Genomic DNA, 15,073 nt, shown 5'->3' on the forward strand with positions numbered 1-15,073 from the left:
ATGGCGGGATGAAGTAACAAAACAATAAAATTGGAACACTATACAGCCCTTTCACGCACTCTTTCGTTATCAATTAGGTCAATTAATTATACAGTACAATATAATTTTGAATGTCAAACCTATAAAACGTAGTACGATTACAACTATATAACGAACTTACAAAGCAACCACGGTGTTTGTGTCATAGATATGGCAACCTTCTGCTAAAGTCGGCCATGGCTAATATCGTGCCATCTCGCGAGAACGTTTCCAGTAAACATATGATCACATGTTTTGATGATGTCACATACGGGATGTTTACTCATCGTAACTGACTCATGATTTCATCTTGTACCTGTAGGCTGTAGAGTATTTTGTAACTTGTAGACTGCATTTGATATCATATAGGTACTAGTACGTAGTAAGAGGTGAAAGACATTCATCTATATAAGACTAAGAGTGCTGTTGTCAGCGATGTCAAATTTGAGTGAACAACAGAAAAACAACCCCGAGAAGGGTAAGATTAAAGTCTAAGACTAAAGTCTGTAAAGACTAAAGTAAAGATAACAAAATTAAAAATATAAAATAGAACTGAGAAGAGTTAAAACGGTCTGTATTTTGTGTCGGCTTGAATGTGTATTTTTTCCGTTGTAGTTATCCTAGCATAATCTAAATTATCTAATCCTTAATCGGACAGCATCTAATCGTGTCTAGTGGCGCAATCTAGTCTACAGCCCAGGTAGCTCTAGTACTATAGCCCGCGTTCATTGAACGCGGGCTATAGCCTAGGCCTATCTTAATGTGAGTTTTTGCATTGCGACATGCATGCGATGAGTTTGTGAGTTGCAAGAAAAACATTTAAACACAATTTATGGGGGAATTATTACTAATAATAGGCCATAAAGAGTAGGTGAACGTTAAGGTTTTGGCAGTAAATACAACTTAATTGTTATTTACTATCAGTTTATCATTGGAACGGCTGAAATGTCTGTGATCTTGTTGGTGGTCACTAGCGCTGATACCTAGGGTATATGTCTTCCTGGGTACGGTCTGGTATACCAGAACGTACCCTGGTAACTGTCTGGTATACCAGACCGTACCCCGCCTACTCCACAGGGAGTGTTGTTTCGATCCTTCCTACAGGCCAGGATACGGTTGGGAGTAGGCAGGGTACAGTCTGGCAGTATCCAGGGAGACGTAGACCCTATCAGCATCACTAGCATGTCAGATAGGGGCTCATATTGAGTTGCCATATATGAACAAAGACTCGAAAGACACACCATGGAATCCAGACACATAAAAGCTGTTCTACTTAAAACTTTAAAATTTATCGAAGGAAAAGAACAGTTGGAACCAAAAACATGTTTCATGTTATATTAATACAATCCAGAACAAATGGCTTCCTATTCAAACTATATGAACCGTGAGCCAAACTAGACTGTAGAAAGCATTTTTTTTTTAGCCATAAAGTAATTGCCATGTGGAACGATCCTCGTGTGTGGCAGTACTGTGTCAAACATCTAACGAGTTTCAGTGCTATTGTGGAAAAGTGGTTTTATAGAAGCATATATATCTATGCATCCTAACTCCTAGCTGCGTGTCATTTGGACAGCTGGTATCCAGGTAAATGAGTGTGATAATAAAGTCTCAGATGTCTCTTAAGATAGGAAATCTCTCTCATAATGTCGGATCTCTCACTCTGTCGGACACTTTCATTTATCTTGGTTTCACTTCCCTGGCACTTTATTTAATGACATGTATGCTTCTTCTTCACTCTCAATTACAATTTATGTCACAATATCGAATTTATTATTGAGGATCCATAGGCTTCGGGCAAATCCCATATCTGTTTTAACCGATACATAATTATTGCTATTTCTTTATAAAATAAGGCACAGGATGCAGGATCTTACCATCAAAGTACTAACAGTGTGCATGTGCTTCTAGTAATGACTATGAAGCCCTCTTCACATTGTCCTCAGTATTGTGTGCTCATATGTTGTGCAGGGTCCGAAATTGGCGGTATCGCGGTACCGCCGCGATACTGAATTTCATTATGCGTTACCATAACCAAAGCACTGGTATCGCACAGCGGTACCATAGATTTTTTATCTTTATGCGGCCATTTGCAATAGCGAGCGAGATAGTGTGGCAACCAGCGCTTGTTAATAAATTTATGCGAATATGCAAAAGAAATGATGCCAGTCTACGCCCACTGCCTACAGCGAAGTTGGAAATCTCGTACCTAGAGTACATTGCGCTAACGCTAATAGCGTTAGCATCACTGATATGTTTATATATATAGATCAGCGCATGATTATCATAAAATAGCGCCGTCTGCGTGGAGAGTGCTACGTTGGAACTAGTCTAGCCTAGTTTCCTGGCGCGTGCATGATATGATGAATGGAATTTATCTACAATTTTGATATTCTGAGAACAACAAATTGTGTGCGATACTTATCATACTAGAACCTTAGTGCGCTGGTATCATAACTGCTGTGCAGTACCAGAATTATTTTCGTGATACCAGATTTTGAGTTCTGGTACTGCACCCAGTACCAGAATTTTTTTTCAATTTTGACCCCTGTTGTGAGTAAGATCACTGGTATCAACCGTATTTTCACAAAGTTATGTGAAGTCGATTCGACCATTATACATTATCTGGTAAGCAGTTGAATAACAGTGCGCGAAAGTAGCGCTATTTTACCGGCGGACACGGGGTCAACCCCACATATAATCGGTCCACTTGCCCTATTCAAAAGTTTGCCTATCTTGCCTTTATATCAACAATATTTACCAATTTCTTGACTAGTTTTTACTTAGGGACTACTAAGAAGTAAATCATGTTCCAGCAATTCTTGTCAAACAAGTAGAACTCCACTAATAGCAGCAATAAAATACTGAAATACTACGAGTATGTCTAATAAACACAAAGCTAATACTTTTATTTTAATAATGGAATAAATTGAACAAAATTAAGGGTCTGTTCAAACTTGTACTGTAAGGGACTGTTCTATTTGTCTAAGGGCCTGTTTAAAATTTTGGGTGGGCCTGTTCACATTGTGGCGAATTTCATGCCCTGGAATAACACATAATAGTTTGAGAGCCGTGGCATATAGACCTTTGTAACTCAATATTGTCCAATTCCATATTTTCTTGATATTTTAACCAAGAGACTTGCTGTATTTAAATGAACTGACTCCTGTTTTCAGCTAGACAGAAAAGAAGATCACTCATCAGCCTAGTCAACTAGACCTACATATTATATCCCGGCCTCAAATATGGGATGTTGCCTCTCTTCCAAAGACCCTGTAGCATCAGGTTGTATAAATATAAATTCACCCTAGCCTGCATGAGCAAATAGACTATGTATGCATGCTCTAATAACCTTTGCTCTTTTTTTGCTGCAGACACCTGCTGTACTAACATGTACTAACTACACATTTTTTGTGCATGCTTTTTGACTTTGACTTTGAGAGTGTATGTAACACTGTAATATTAACATTTTTCACATAAACACGTTACATACACATTTTTACAGTAAAATTTTATTTACTTTCAGTTGTAATTGGGCAAAGGAATGTAAATGAAACTGCTACCGGTATTGGTGTGATAAATGTTGTATTAATGTATAAAATGTAAGCAGCTCCATACTTTAAAATAAATGCCAAAATATAAAAATTGATTATTTTAATATTAACTCTATGGCACCCACCAGATTTTTTCTCTGTTGTCTGTGAACAAGACTGTTTTCAGTACATGTACTTTAATTGAATTATATGCAAAAAAATTAATAATAATAATAAAATAATATGTATAATATATATATAATTATAATTAATGTTGAACTAATAGAAGTAAGTAATCACAAACCCCTCCTAATATGCATGTTTTAATAATATAGCAGGATTTTCCACAGACGTTTTAACGCAAGTTGGTTTGACATGCTTTCCAAGCTAAAGACAATTTGTCATGTCACATACATCCAATGTGCCTTAATTAGCTAATTAACATACCTTAATTTCCAGCTGTGTGTTCTTTTGAACTATCCCAACACAGTCATGCTGTGCATGTAGCCATGTACACCCTCATGTATACGTCTCTGAACTCGCATAGTTTACCTGTGTATTGTGGCTGCTTTTGACTAGGTTAGTGACCCCCATTTGGCCCAACCCCCCTTCGCAGGCCCTCCCCTATCCATCCATAAACAACATGCCCTGTGATATTATAAATTTCCTGGGGAGAACCCTGTATATATATATAGTATTGCTCTGTATCAGCAAGTAGAATTTCCTGTGTAATTTCTCTGTAGCAATTGCTGGAATTGTGAGAGTAATAGCATGGTCATACATCTGCGATTGGATTTTGATTACCATTTTTTGTGTTTAACGTTACATAGCCGTGTATTTTGTTACTCTGCATCTAACAGTACTTAACCCTAACCCTATATCTATAGATCATGCTGATTCACACACGTGTTGCTGACTGGCGCTTGAGATTGATTCATACTGTTTTCTATTCGACCACTACCAGGTCCAAAAACAAACAAATGTGAATCATGCAATTATTTCTAGTTTCGAGGTCCAGAAACCTCTGTTGCCTGAGCATCCAGGCAATGATTGATTTGCTATATATGTAAAATGTGGTGTAAATTATACTATTACTAGAGCTGACTATGCGTGTGACAAATCATAGCATATTACTAGGGTCAACTGAGCAATGTGACAAGACAGGACCTAGCCGTATTCGACCTATAGTTTATTAAGTATCACTCAATAAACATTTCCTCAAGCATGAAACATTGCTTAACAAGCCTCAAACATTTAATAACACTCAACCCTGATAGTTTTTTTCCCATACGTACTCACAGTCAAGAGAGATAAGACTAGAATATGCCATATTTAAACAATCGTGGCGAGCACCCTATAAAATGCTTTCTTTTGCTCAGAACACCCAAACTGTAGCTTACTGGCTCTTGTTCCTCCATAAAAGAATTACAGCTAGTGAAATCTTGCAGGAACATTATTTGGGGATTTGACAGATAATTCTGTAGTACAGTCAAAGGTTTTGTGAGGTTTGACAGATATTTTAAAAGTGCACGTGCAGTTTCTTTTATCACATTGGTTCTCGGTGGTAAGAAACGTTGTTTATGGAAGGGACAGCACTGCTCAGCAGGCATCATTGATTTCAGCAGGCATCATTGATTTCAACAGGCAACATATTTCATACCACAAGGCATGCTCTTCACCAGTTATTATGTAGCGATTTATACGCAGTGCTAGTATAACCTTAATCCAACCCAAACTTTAGCTCTAATCTTTTAAATAACAATTAACCCAACACAATTGATGCGAATATAGATCAAGCCAGACCGTCTGTCCTGGAAAGGTACAAATACGATACAGTTGGCTATAGTGGGTACCATGAAAAATGACAAATATACATGCGGTCACTTTAGGGTGCTACAATCAATTGGACATCAATCTCAGGCCTTAGTCACGCCATTATTCACACACTCCATACTAGCATGTCACTAATAACGAATGCTGATCATTAATATCGCATGTGCTTTGGTTCGGGTGCTACTATACATAATATGGTGTTGCACTATATGGCATGCGGATGTCAATTCTCGTGCGATTGCAGGGAGTGATTGCAGATATATGCTAGCTAGTTTTTCTCTATGGTAACGTATTATTAGTTATTGTTAGTTATTAGTTAGTCAACTTATTTGGGGGTGATGTTTCAGCACCGCTGCCACCGAGTTATCCTGCAGGACAGCAAGGCTATCCGACCGCTCCAGCGTATCCATCTCAAGCTGGTGCTCTAGGGTATGCACCGCAACCTGGTGCTGCGGGATATCCAACACTATCTGGCGATAAGGGGTATGCACCACAACCTGGTGCTCCAGGGTATGCACCACAACCTGGTGCCTATGATGCACCACCCCCGTATGCGCCGGTAAGTTCTACAGAGGTACTCTGTAATTTGGGGTTGACCACCTTCTTGTTCAGTTTAAGAGCTGTGTAGTAAGCCATGGTTACGAGTTTTAAACTTCAAGTGTCAGCGTTACTACACCTATAAACAGTTGACGTTTCAATGTCACCAGTTGCAGTGATAAGGGCAATCTTGCTCCCAACGCTAACAATAGCCATCAGCTAACTTTTAACATTGCCATTTAACAATGTGTAAAATGCCAGGGACATTTCAGCTTGCACATGTAGCACCGCCAACCAATGAGACGTGAATCGTGAGTGGTTGCGTTGATGTGGCGACGTGTATTACTGTACACGCGGTATATTTCGCAGTGGTTTAATTTTCGCGAATTTCGCGAACGCGTCCCCGACCGCGAAAATAACGACACGCGAATAATTCATACCGAATACTACCGAATAATTCATAATTCACCGACCGCGAAATTAACCACTCGCGAAATTGTCTGTCAAGTCTGAATTCGCGAAAATATCTGTACGCAAAAAATATGGCGTATATATAGAGTAATGGACGAGCGTGTTTGTTGCAGTACGCGCCTGCAGCCGCACCAGCTCCGGCTCCACAAGTAATCATCGCACAGCAGGCTACCTACGATGCTGGTGCAAGGTTTGATGTCGCAGCCCAACCAAACATTCCCGTAAGTAGATCACTCGACGTGGGAACGATGTGCCAAATTGGCTCGTGCAAGTTGGCACAGCCCGAAAAACCGTAGTCGTGACACGTCGTGCTCGAGCCAAATCTGGCGAGCCTACATTAGGGCCGCGGGGCCAAAACGTCGCGGTGAACGGCCTTACTAACCCCTGTTGCAAATTCGCTTTTTAGAAGGTTCTTGTTGTTATTGTAGTGACCTAGGGGACAACTATGTAGGCCTTTTGTACCGACGAGCAGTGGTCACTGTAATTATAACAACCACTGGTACTTGCTGCCCGTAAGGAGCAGGGTAAATCCACCAGCAGGATAGTTCTTATGTATGTGTACTATCTTGAAGTAAATCTATACGGTTCAACTTTTATCACACCATTGGATTTGGTAAAGGCGGCGATATATATGTTAATATTCTGAACTTAAAAAACGGTTGGCGGTTTTCATAAAGTTAATATCTATAAAAATTATTATATTGTATATATATATATTATAAATAATAAATACTATTATATTATATATAATAACCTATTTTATTTAAACGATGTTATAAATGTACTACTCTTAGTCAAATCTTGACCATCCGATGAATGTACAGAAATACTGCGTATGCATACGCCAGGCTTGCCACTTAATTGATTTATCGTTATCCTTAGTACATTAATGGATCAAACACTGATTGCCTTATGTCGGTAATATCATACAATACTGTGATTAAACAATGGGAGCTCTCTCTTTTTTCTCATTTTTCATCTTCTCTAATTTGATGGGTTTTAACAATAGCCTACCATGAGAGATACCTCCCATTAGAGTAGATTGTGTTAATTTCCGTTAGTGACCAGTGCTTTACTTTACATTACGACAGGGATGTTATTTGTTGATATATCTAGTCGTATTAGTCTGGCAGTATTCCTCATCTACAACAATTACAATCATTGTTATCGATTGATGTTGTTGTGGAGTTGACTTCTTGCTATTTTGGGAAGGAAATGTTCTCAAAATTCAGACATAGACGAGTAAAATCTATAATTCTAAGGAAGAAATCTCTATGTTTTGTCAAACATGATAAAAAACACTGGGGCGTTTGCCAGACAACAAAATTAGTCTTAATATTAGTCTTAACATTAACTTTTTCTTTTAGTCCGTCGACCAGAAACGCTGCAACAAGTTACATGCATAAAAAATCGTAGCTAGATTTTCCTCATAACATACGAAACGGTTTGCTTGTAAAGGACTAATGTCTTAAGACTAATTGTTTCGACAACGGATCCTGACTGTTACGTTGCAGACGGGACGTTTGTGCGATTCAAGCCAGTAAATTGTTGTCGCTGGCATTCCCTGCGTGTATGTTTATAATTGGGGATACATTGATGCACTTTAGTGTCTGTGTCGATTGCGTACTGAATAAATGTTTTAATATTTGACACGGTGTAACGAATTATGGATTTGGTTATTGCTTGATAGTGTCAGTACACTCTCGCCTTTCCCGCCCTCTTCTTACCATCTGTTCTCTCCTTTTACCTTCTTTCTTTATCTCCCATATTTTTCTTACGTCGTTTACAAACCCTCGTTTCAATTGTTATTTCTTGCGCCTTCTTACTCTCCCTCTCACTGCACCCCCCTCTGTCTCTCTGTCTCTTCACTCTTTCTCTCTCTCTCTCTCTCTCTCTCTCTCTTCTTCTCTCGTCTCTCTCTTCTCACTCTCTCTCTCTCTCTCTCTCTCTCTTCTCTCGCTCTCACTCTTTTAATTTCTCTCTCTGTCTCTCTCTCTGCTTCTACCTCTCCCTCTCTGTTGTATGTCGATCTGTCGCTCTCTCCCTTTCTCGTTCTCTCTCTCTTTCGCTTTCCATTCTCTATCTGCTCGTTCTCTCTCTTTCTCTCTCTCTCTCTCTCTCTCTCTCTCTCTCCTCTCTCTCACTCTTCCTCTCTCTTCTCTCTCTTTCTCTCTCCTTCTCTCGTCTCCTCTCTCTCTCTCTCTCTCTCTTCTGCTCTCTCTCTGTAGAAGCTGCGGGACGAACAGCGCTCCATGTTCATCACGTGACCTTATGAAGTGCGGGGAATCAGTCGACCCGCAGCGCGGCCGCGACAGGCGACGCTTTCTATTCCACGCGAGAAAGGAATGCATTTTATGAGCATGGCGCTAACTGTGATGAGAGCCCCTATATAAGGCGATCTGCGTGCGTTATTGCACGCGTCGCTTCCCTTATGCCGTTAACGCCGTGCACAAACATAGCTACATATTCATCGCTACATATTCATCGACGGTTTCGTGTCGCGTTTGGTAGCCGTCTGCCAGCGTTGACAGCTATGCTGTGGGATTTGTGTAGTGATATGGCGTTGTTTGTTGCTGAGTATTATTTCTCGTACGCTTCATTCAGACATACATGGGCAATAGTGGTCGGCAACGAGCGACATTTGAGACATGTGGTTGCGTGGTGTATTGTGTATAACACCTGTTGTTGGTCTTTTTCTTTTGAATTTAGTTGACTATTCACGCTGAACCAATTCACGCGTTTAGTCTCTGTTTGCGTTCTCTGTCAGTATTCCACGAACACGCACAGCAGCTCACGCCACGCCATAACACAACATTACAGCACCGCCGCGCGGCGCCGCCTCGCGCACACACACACACAAACAACCACCACCACACACACACACACACACACACATCTCTCATCTCGCTTTGTTTGTTTGACTGGTTTCTGTCCGTCCCATTCTCTCTTTCTCTCTCTCTTTCCCACTCTGTCTTTCTATCTGTCTATTTCGCTATCTTTGTCTCCCTTCACATATCTTTTTCGTTCGTTATATAGCTCTCATCCTCTCCTCCTGCTCCTGGCTGCCTTCTCCTTTCATCCTCACTTGTACGTCAGTCTCCATTTTTTTTCTTTGCATTTCCCTCGCATCTTACCCCTCTCTTTGCGAATCCCATTTCTCCTTTTTTTTTCGGGGGTTCATTAGAAGAGAAGGTGACTTTCTGAGGGAAACCATCGGAATTCTAGCTATTTTCCGAAATGTTTTGACACAGGCAGCCGAGCGAGAGACTTCAGCCTATTTGGGTGTTATTTGCTGCATGTGGTTATTTGGGTGTTATGTGTTGTTTGTGGGTGCAGTTATAAGACATGCAGACGCTACTCGATTTTCACCGACGCTAACCCAATGTGAAACGCTCATGAAGTTATGTTGAATATATTAACCGCCCACACACCATCTCTGTGAATCTATCTGATGCAGCGTATACAAAACATGGGCCCTCGTAGCATGTACTCGCCCTCATCCGCGTCCTGGCATCCGGTGCCATCATGTTCTCTTGAACCTGCATTGCTCTCGCACACGCCGTCATCGGCTGCGTTCGTGTATCCCGGGGGCGCCTGCATGCGCCCGCTATCACGGTAATCTATGCAAGTATATCTAATTAGGTCCGGCTCAGCTTCTGGTTTTTATTCGAATTATGATTGTCGCGCTCGCAGTTGTGTTAGCAGTTCATACAGCGAAGCGCTATGTCCCGTCGATATGACTTCCGCGTAGGAAAGATTGCGTATTGAGGCAGTTTGGAAATTTGGAACATTCAAATCATTCCAGCGGCAATGAATGGAATACCTTTTATATAGCGCTTTTTTGCGCAATTCGATTACTTATATAATAGGAGTTAATAATAATAGATTATCTTTTATTATTCTATTATTATGCTATTATTATTCACTCCTGCTATAATTATAAATCGGATATTATAATTCTGATCTACTAGCTGTGAATTAATTACAATCATCAATAAGATACATATGCCATAAGAATCGACTGTTATGTATGTGCGTTCGAGTGTGTGCATGCGTGCGTGTGTACGTGCCTGGCGATATGTGTGTGTGTGTGTGTGTGTGTGTGTGTCGTGTGTGTGTGTGTTGTGTGTGTGTGTGTGTTTTTGTGCATGCAGGACGTACGTGTGTGTGGACGTCCGTGTGCGGTCGCGCGCGTCTGCTTGTGTAATGTTATGCGTGACGGTATGCGAGCGAATCGTACTTGTCGAATGAGTTGTCGTGCGTGGCATGTCTGCGTGTGCTTGCGGTGCATGTCTGCTGCGTGCGCTGTGTTGAGTGGTGTCGTGTGCGTGCATGGTATTGCTGTGCGTGTCGTGCGTGCAGGCTCTGCGCTGCATGTCTGTGCGTGCGATCTGCCGCGCGCGGATCATGCCAGCTTGTTCGATAGGGTTGTGTGTGTGTGTTGTGTGTCGTGTGCCGTGGTGGAGTGCATGTGCGCGCTGCGTTGTGTGTGGTGCGTTGCGTGCCTGTGGTGTGTTTGTTGATGTGTGTGTGTGTGTGATGTTTGGTGTGTGTGTGTGTAGTTGTGTGTTGTGATGTGTGTTGTGTGTGTGTGTGTGTGTGTGTGGGTGCTGCAGGTTGTGTGAGTTTAGGAAACGCGTCTTTGTTGGGCCCATATCGGGCCGCTGAGCGGCACGCGACATTGTGATAAGAAGCAAGATAACATTCGGTTGCCTTTCCTGTCGCGAACAATGGATATATGCGGCCAGGCTCCGCTTGCTTGCTAGCTTCTGTAGATGTTATCGATAGCAACATGTCAACATGCGAGCATTACTGATGCCCGTGGTTACAATTCCCTGTGACTGTTATAGTTATAGCATTAGGGCTATCACGCGCACGGGAACGCGAGAGAAAGAGAAAGAGAGAGAGCAGAGAGAGAGGAGAGAGAGCGTGGCGAGAGAGAGAGAGAGGAAGGAGAGAGAGGAGGATCGGAGAGAAGAAATGAGAGAGAGAGAGAGATGAGAGGAGAGCGTGCCGGAGAAGGGACGGAAAGAGAGAGATAGAGAGGACAGAACGAGGAGAAAGGGAGAGAGAGAGGAGAAGACTTCTGAAGGAGAGAGAAACGGAGAGAGATGAGAGAGAGGGGTGAGAGACAGGGAGGAAAGAGAGGAGATGAGAGAAAGAAGAGAGCAGAGAGAGGAGAGAGAGGAGGAGGAGAGAGGAGAGAAAGAGAGAGAGAGGGATGAGAGCGAGAGAGAAAGAAGGAGAGAGAGAAGAGGGATCGGAGAGAGGAGAAAGAGAGAGAGAGAGAGAGAGCAGATCGAGAGAGGAACGAGAGAAGAGGAGAGAGAGAGCTAGAGAGGAGGGAGAGCGCGAGACGAGAGAGAGAGAGACAGTAGAGAGAAGGGGAGAGAGATGAGGCGAGAGAGAGAGACAGAGTAAGACGAGAGACGAGAAAAGGAGAGAGAGAGGGGGGATCGAGAGGGAGAGAGAAAGAGAGAGAGGATGAGAGAGAGAGACGGAGAGAGCGAGGAAGAAAGAGAGAGAGAGAGGAGAAGAAAGAGAGGAGACGAGAGAGAGGATCGAGAGAGAGAAAGAAGAGAGAGAGGAGAGAGAAGAGCTATGGAGAGAGAGAGCGGAGATGAGGAAGAGAGAAGAGAGACCAGAGAGAGAAAAGGGAGCGAGAGAGAGAGGAGCGAGAAGGAGGCCGAGAGACGAGGAAAGAGGAGATAGAGAGCAGAGCGAGAGACGGAAAGAACATGAGGAGAGAGGAGATGAGAGAAGACGAGAGAGAGAGAGAGAGGAGAGAGAGAGAGAGAGAGAGGGTGGAGAAGGAGAAAAAGGGGTGGAAGGGAAAGAGGCGGAGAAAGGAAAGAATATAGATTAGTAGCTGCAGTGATCGGTCAAGCCATGCCAGATGGGCGGACGTGATGTTTGCTGATCTTTGTGTGTATTATGGGCCGCTCCGACACGGGGGAGTTTTACAGGTTAACGAGATAAAATTCACGTCCATATATCAGACAACATGTGTCGTGTGCGTGAGAGGCAATGCTACTGATGTAAGAGAACTTTAACGAAACCAACATAATTATAGGTGCTCATATAAAATTCCCATTATGTTTGCCCTCCCCTGCGTGACAATGTAAACGTATACGAGCCATAACCCTCTCATATCCACTCATGCAAACCTATATAACTCGCATGCTATGTTCCAGAGTGTTTACGCGCAGTATTGCTGGAGGAATATCGCAGAAGACGCGATCGAGGAACCGTTTAAAACAGTTAATAATCATGAATAGTTTTGCAGTAAACACTTGCTGATATAGTCAGCTAGAATGCAGTCGGAGGTGGGTTCGCACCAGGATGACAGGGACATCAATTTATTTCATGTCGACGTTTCACGATTAGCAAATACGTCTATAAAGGTTAGGGAGGGGTATAGGTGCATGACGCATACTCGTAACCCTCATGGTATAGTGAAGAAGGAAATAAACTAGTAGCTTTTAATTTACACTGAAGTCGAAAAGGATTACTACATCAAATTATTGAATATAAACCAATTTTATTCGGCGAAGTCAATTTATCCGTACATGGTACGTGGGTATATATAACCTGCGATATGCCACAACAAGCACGCTCTTACCTAATCGTTTGTATATGTTTACAGTTTTACACTGCCGTTACAAAACCCAATCATATAGTTACTAGCTGTGACTTCCGAAGCACGCGTATATATGCGTGCATACACGTGTTTGGACACACGCATGAACGTATCCTACATCGTACAAATAAATAATAGTGTGTCTAGTCTCTTATAAGAAGAGACGAAATATTTAAGATTAACACCGAATTTACTGATGACATACATTTTAGGAACAGTATTGTGACTTATGGTCAGTAACCGGTTGAGTCGACCAACGGTTAGTTTCGCTAAGTATCGCGTCGCTGCACAAATTTGACATATTATTATATATATATATAAAGTTATATGTAATAATTTGACCACCGATGATGTACAGAAATACTGCGAGTGATAACGAGGTTTGCCCATGATTGATTTATCGATATCCTTAGTACATATAATTGATAAAACTGATTGTCTTATAGTGTAATATTTATCAATACTGTGATAAAACAATGGAGCTCTCTCTCTTTTTTTTCTCTTTTTTTTCGCTCTCTCTCTAATTTTGTGGGTTTAGCCATAGCTACATGAGAGAATCTACCTCCCAATTTATGCAGGTGTGACCAGTTGCCTTACTTTTACATTATCGACTAGATGTCTATTTGTTGCATATTAGTTCGATTAGTTCTGGCAGTATTCCTCATCTACAACAATTACAATCATTGTTATTGTTAAATGATGTGTTGTGAGAGTGTTTCTTTGTAATTTTGTAAGGAAATGTTCTCAAATTCAGACATAGACTGAGTAAATCTACTAATCTCTAGGAGTAAATCTCTATGTTTTTTCAACATGATAAAAACCTGGGGCCTGTTGCCAGAAACAAAATTAGTCTTAATATTAGTCTTAACATTAACTTTTTCTCTTAGTCCGTCGTCAGAAACCCTGCGAAGTTACCTGCATGAAAAATCGTAGCAGATTTCCTCATAACAATACGAAAATGTTGCTGTTAAGACTAATGTTAAGACTAATTTTGTTTCTGACAACCTGACTCTTACGTTGCAGACGGGAACGTTTGTACGATTCAAAGCCAGTGAAATGTTGTCGTGGCATTGTGTATGTTTATAATTGGGGAATTCATTGATGATTTAGTGTCTGTGTGATTGCGTATGAATAAATGATTTAATATTTTCACACGGTTGTTAACGAATATGGTTGGTTATATGCTCGATAGTGTCAGTAACTCTGCACTTTCCCGCTCTCTACCATCTGTCTATCCTTTTACCCTTCTCCTTTATCTCCCATATTTTTCTTACGTCGTTTACAAACCCCTGTTTCATTTTATTTCTTGCGCCCCCTTCTTCCTCTCCCTCTCACTACACCCCCTCTGTCTCTCTGTCTCTCTCGCTCTCTCTCTCTCTCTCTCTCTCATCCACTAGGCATCTGTCAACGCTGGCAAGCTACCAAACGCGACACGGAAACGTGCGATGAATTATGTAGCGATGAATATGTACTATGTTTTGCACGAGCGTAACGGCATAAGGAAGCGGACGCGCAGCAAATAACGCACGCAGATGCCTTATAGGCTCTCACAGGCGCCACCTCATAAAAATGCATATTGCTTCCTCGCGTGAATAGAAAGCGTTGCCTATCCGCCCGGCTGCGGGTCGACTGATCCCGCATTCAGGTCACGTGATGGAACATGGAGCGCTGTTCGTCCCGCACTTCGAGAGAGGAGAGAGAGAGCAGAGAGAGAGAGAGAGAGAGAGAGAGAGAGAGAGAGAGGAGAGAGAGAGAGAGAGAGAGAGAGAGAGAGAGAGAGAGAGAGAGAGAGAGAGGAGAGAGAGAGAGAGAAGAGAGAGAGAGAGAGAGAGAGAGAGAAAGAGAGAGAACGAGCAGATAGAGAACGGAAGAGCGAAGAGAGAGAGAGAGAGAAACGAGAAAGGGAGAGAGCGACAGATCGACATACAAAGAGGGGGAGAGGTAGAAGCAGAGAACGAGAGAGACAGAGAGAGAGAGAGAGGTGAGAGCGAGAGAGAGAGAGAGAGAGAGAGAAGAGCGAGAGAGAGAGAGAGAGAGGAGAAGG

General features: G+C 42.0%; 1 protein-coding gene across 4 annotated transcripts; it reads left to right on the forward strand.

The window, feature by feature from the left end:
* Nucleotides 1–197: 197 nt before the first annotated feature.
* Nucleotides 198–6,610, forward strand: LOC106805398 (DAZ-associated protein 2-like; the record flags this gene model as incomplete). 4 transcript variants are annotated; one of them, XM_014806967.1, is given in 4 exon segments in its annotated part: nt 201–496; nt 3,196–3,300; nt 5,729–5,940; nt 6,503–6,610. In XM_014806967.1, coding segments are annotated over 3 exon segments (360 nt in total), but the record flags the coding sequence as incomplete, so codon positions are not given.
* Nucleotides 6,611–15,073: the final 8,463 nt, after the last annotated feature.

Source organism: Priapulus caudatus, unplaced genomic scaffold (assembly GCF_000485595.1).
Source record: "Priapulus caudatus unplaced genomic scaffold, Priapulus_caudatus-5.0.1 Scaffold112, whole genome shotgun sequence".
NCBI lineage: Eukaryota > Metazoa > Priapulida > Priapulimorpha > Priapulimorphida > Priapulidae > Priapulus > Priapulus caudatus.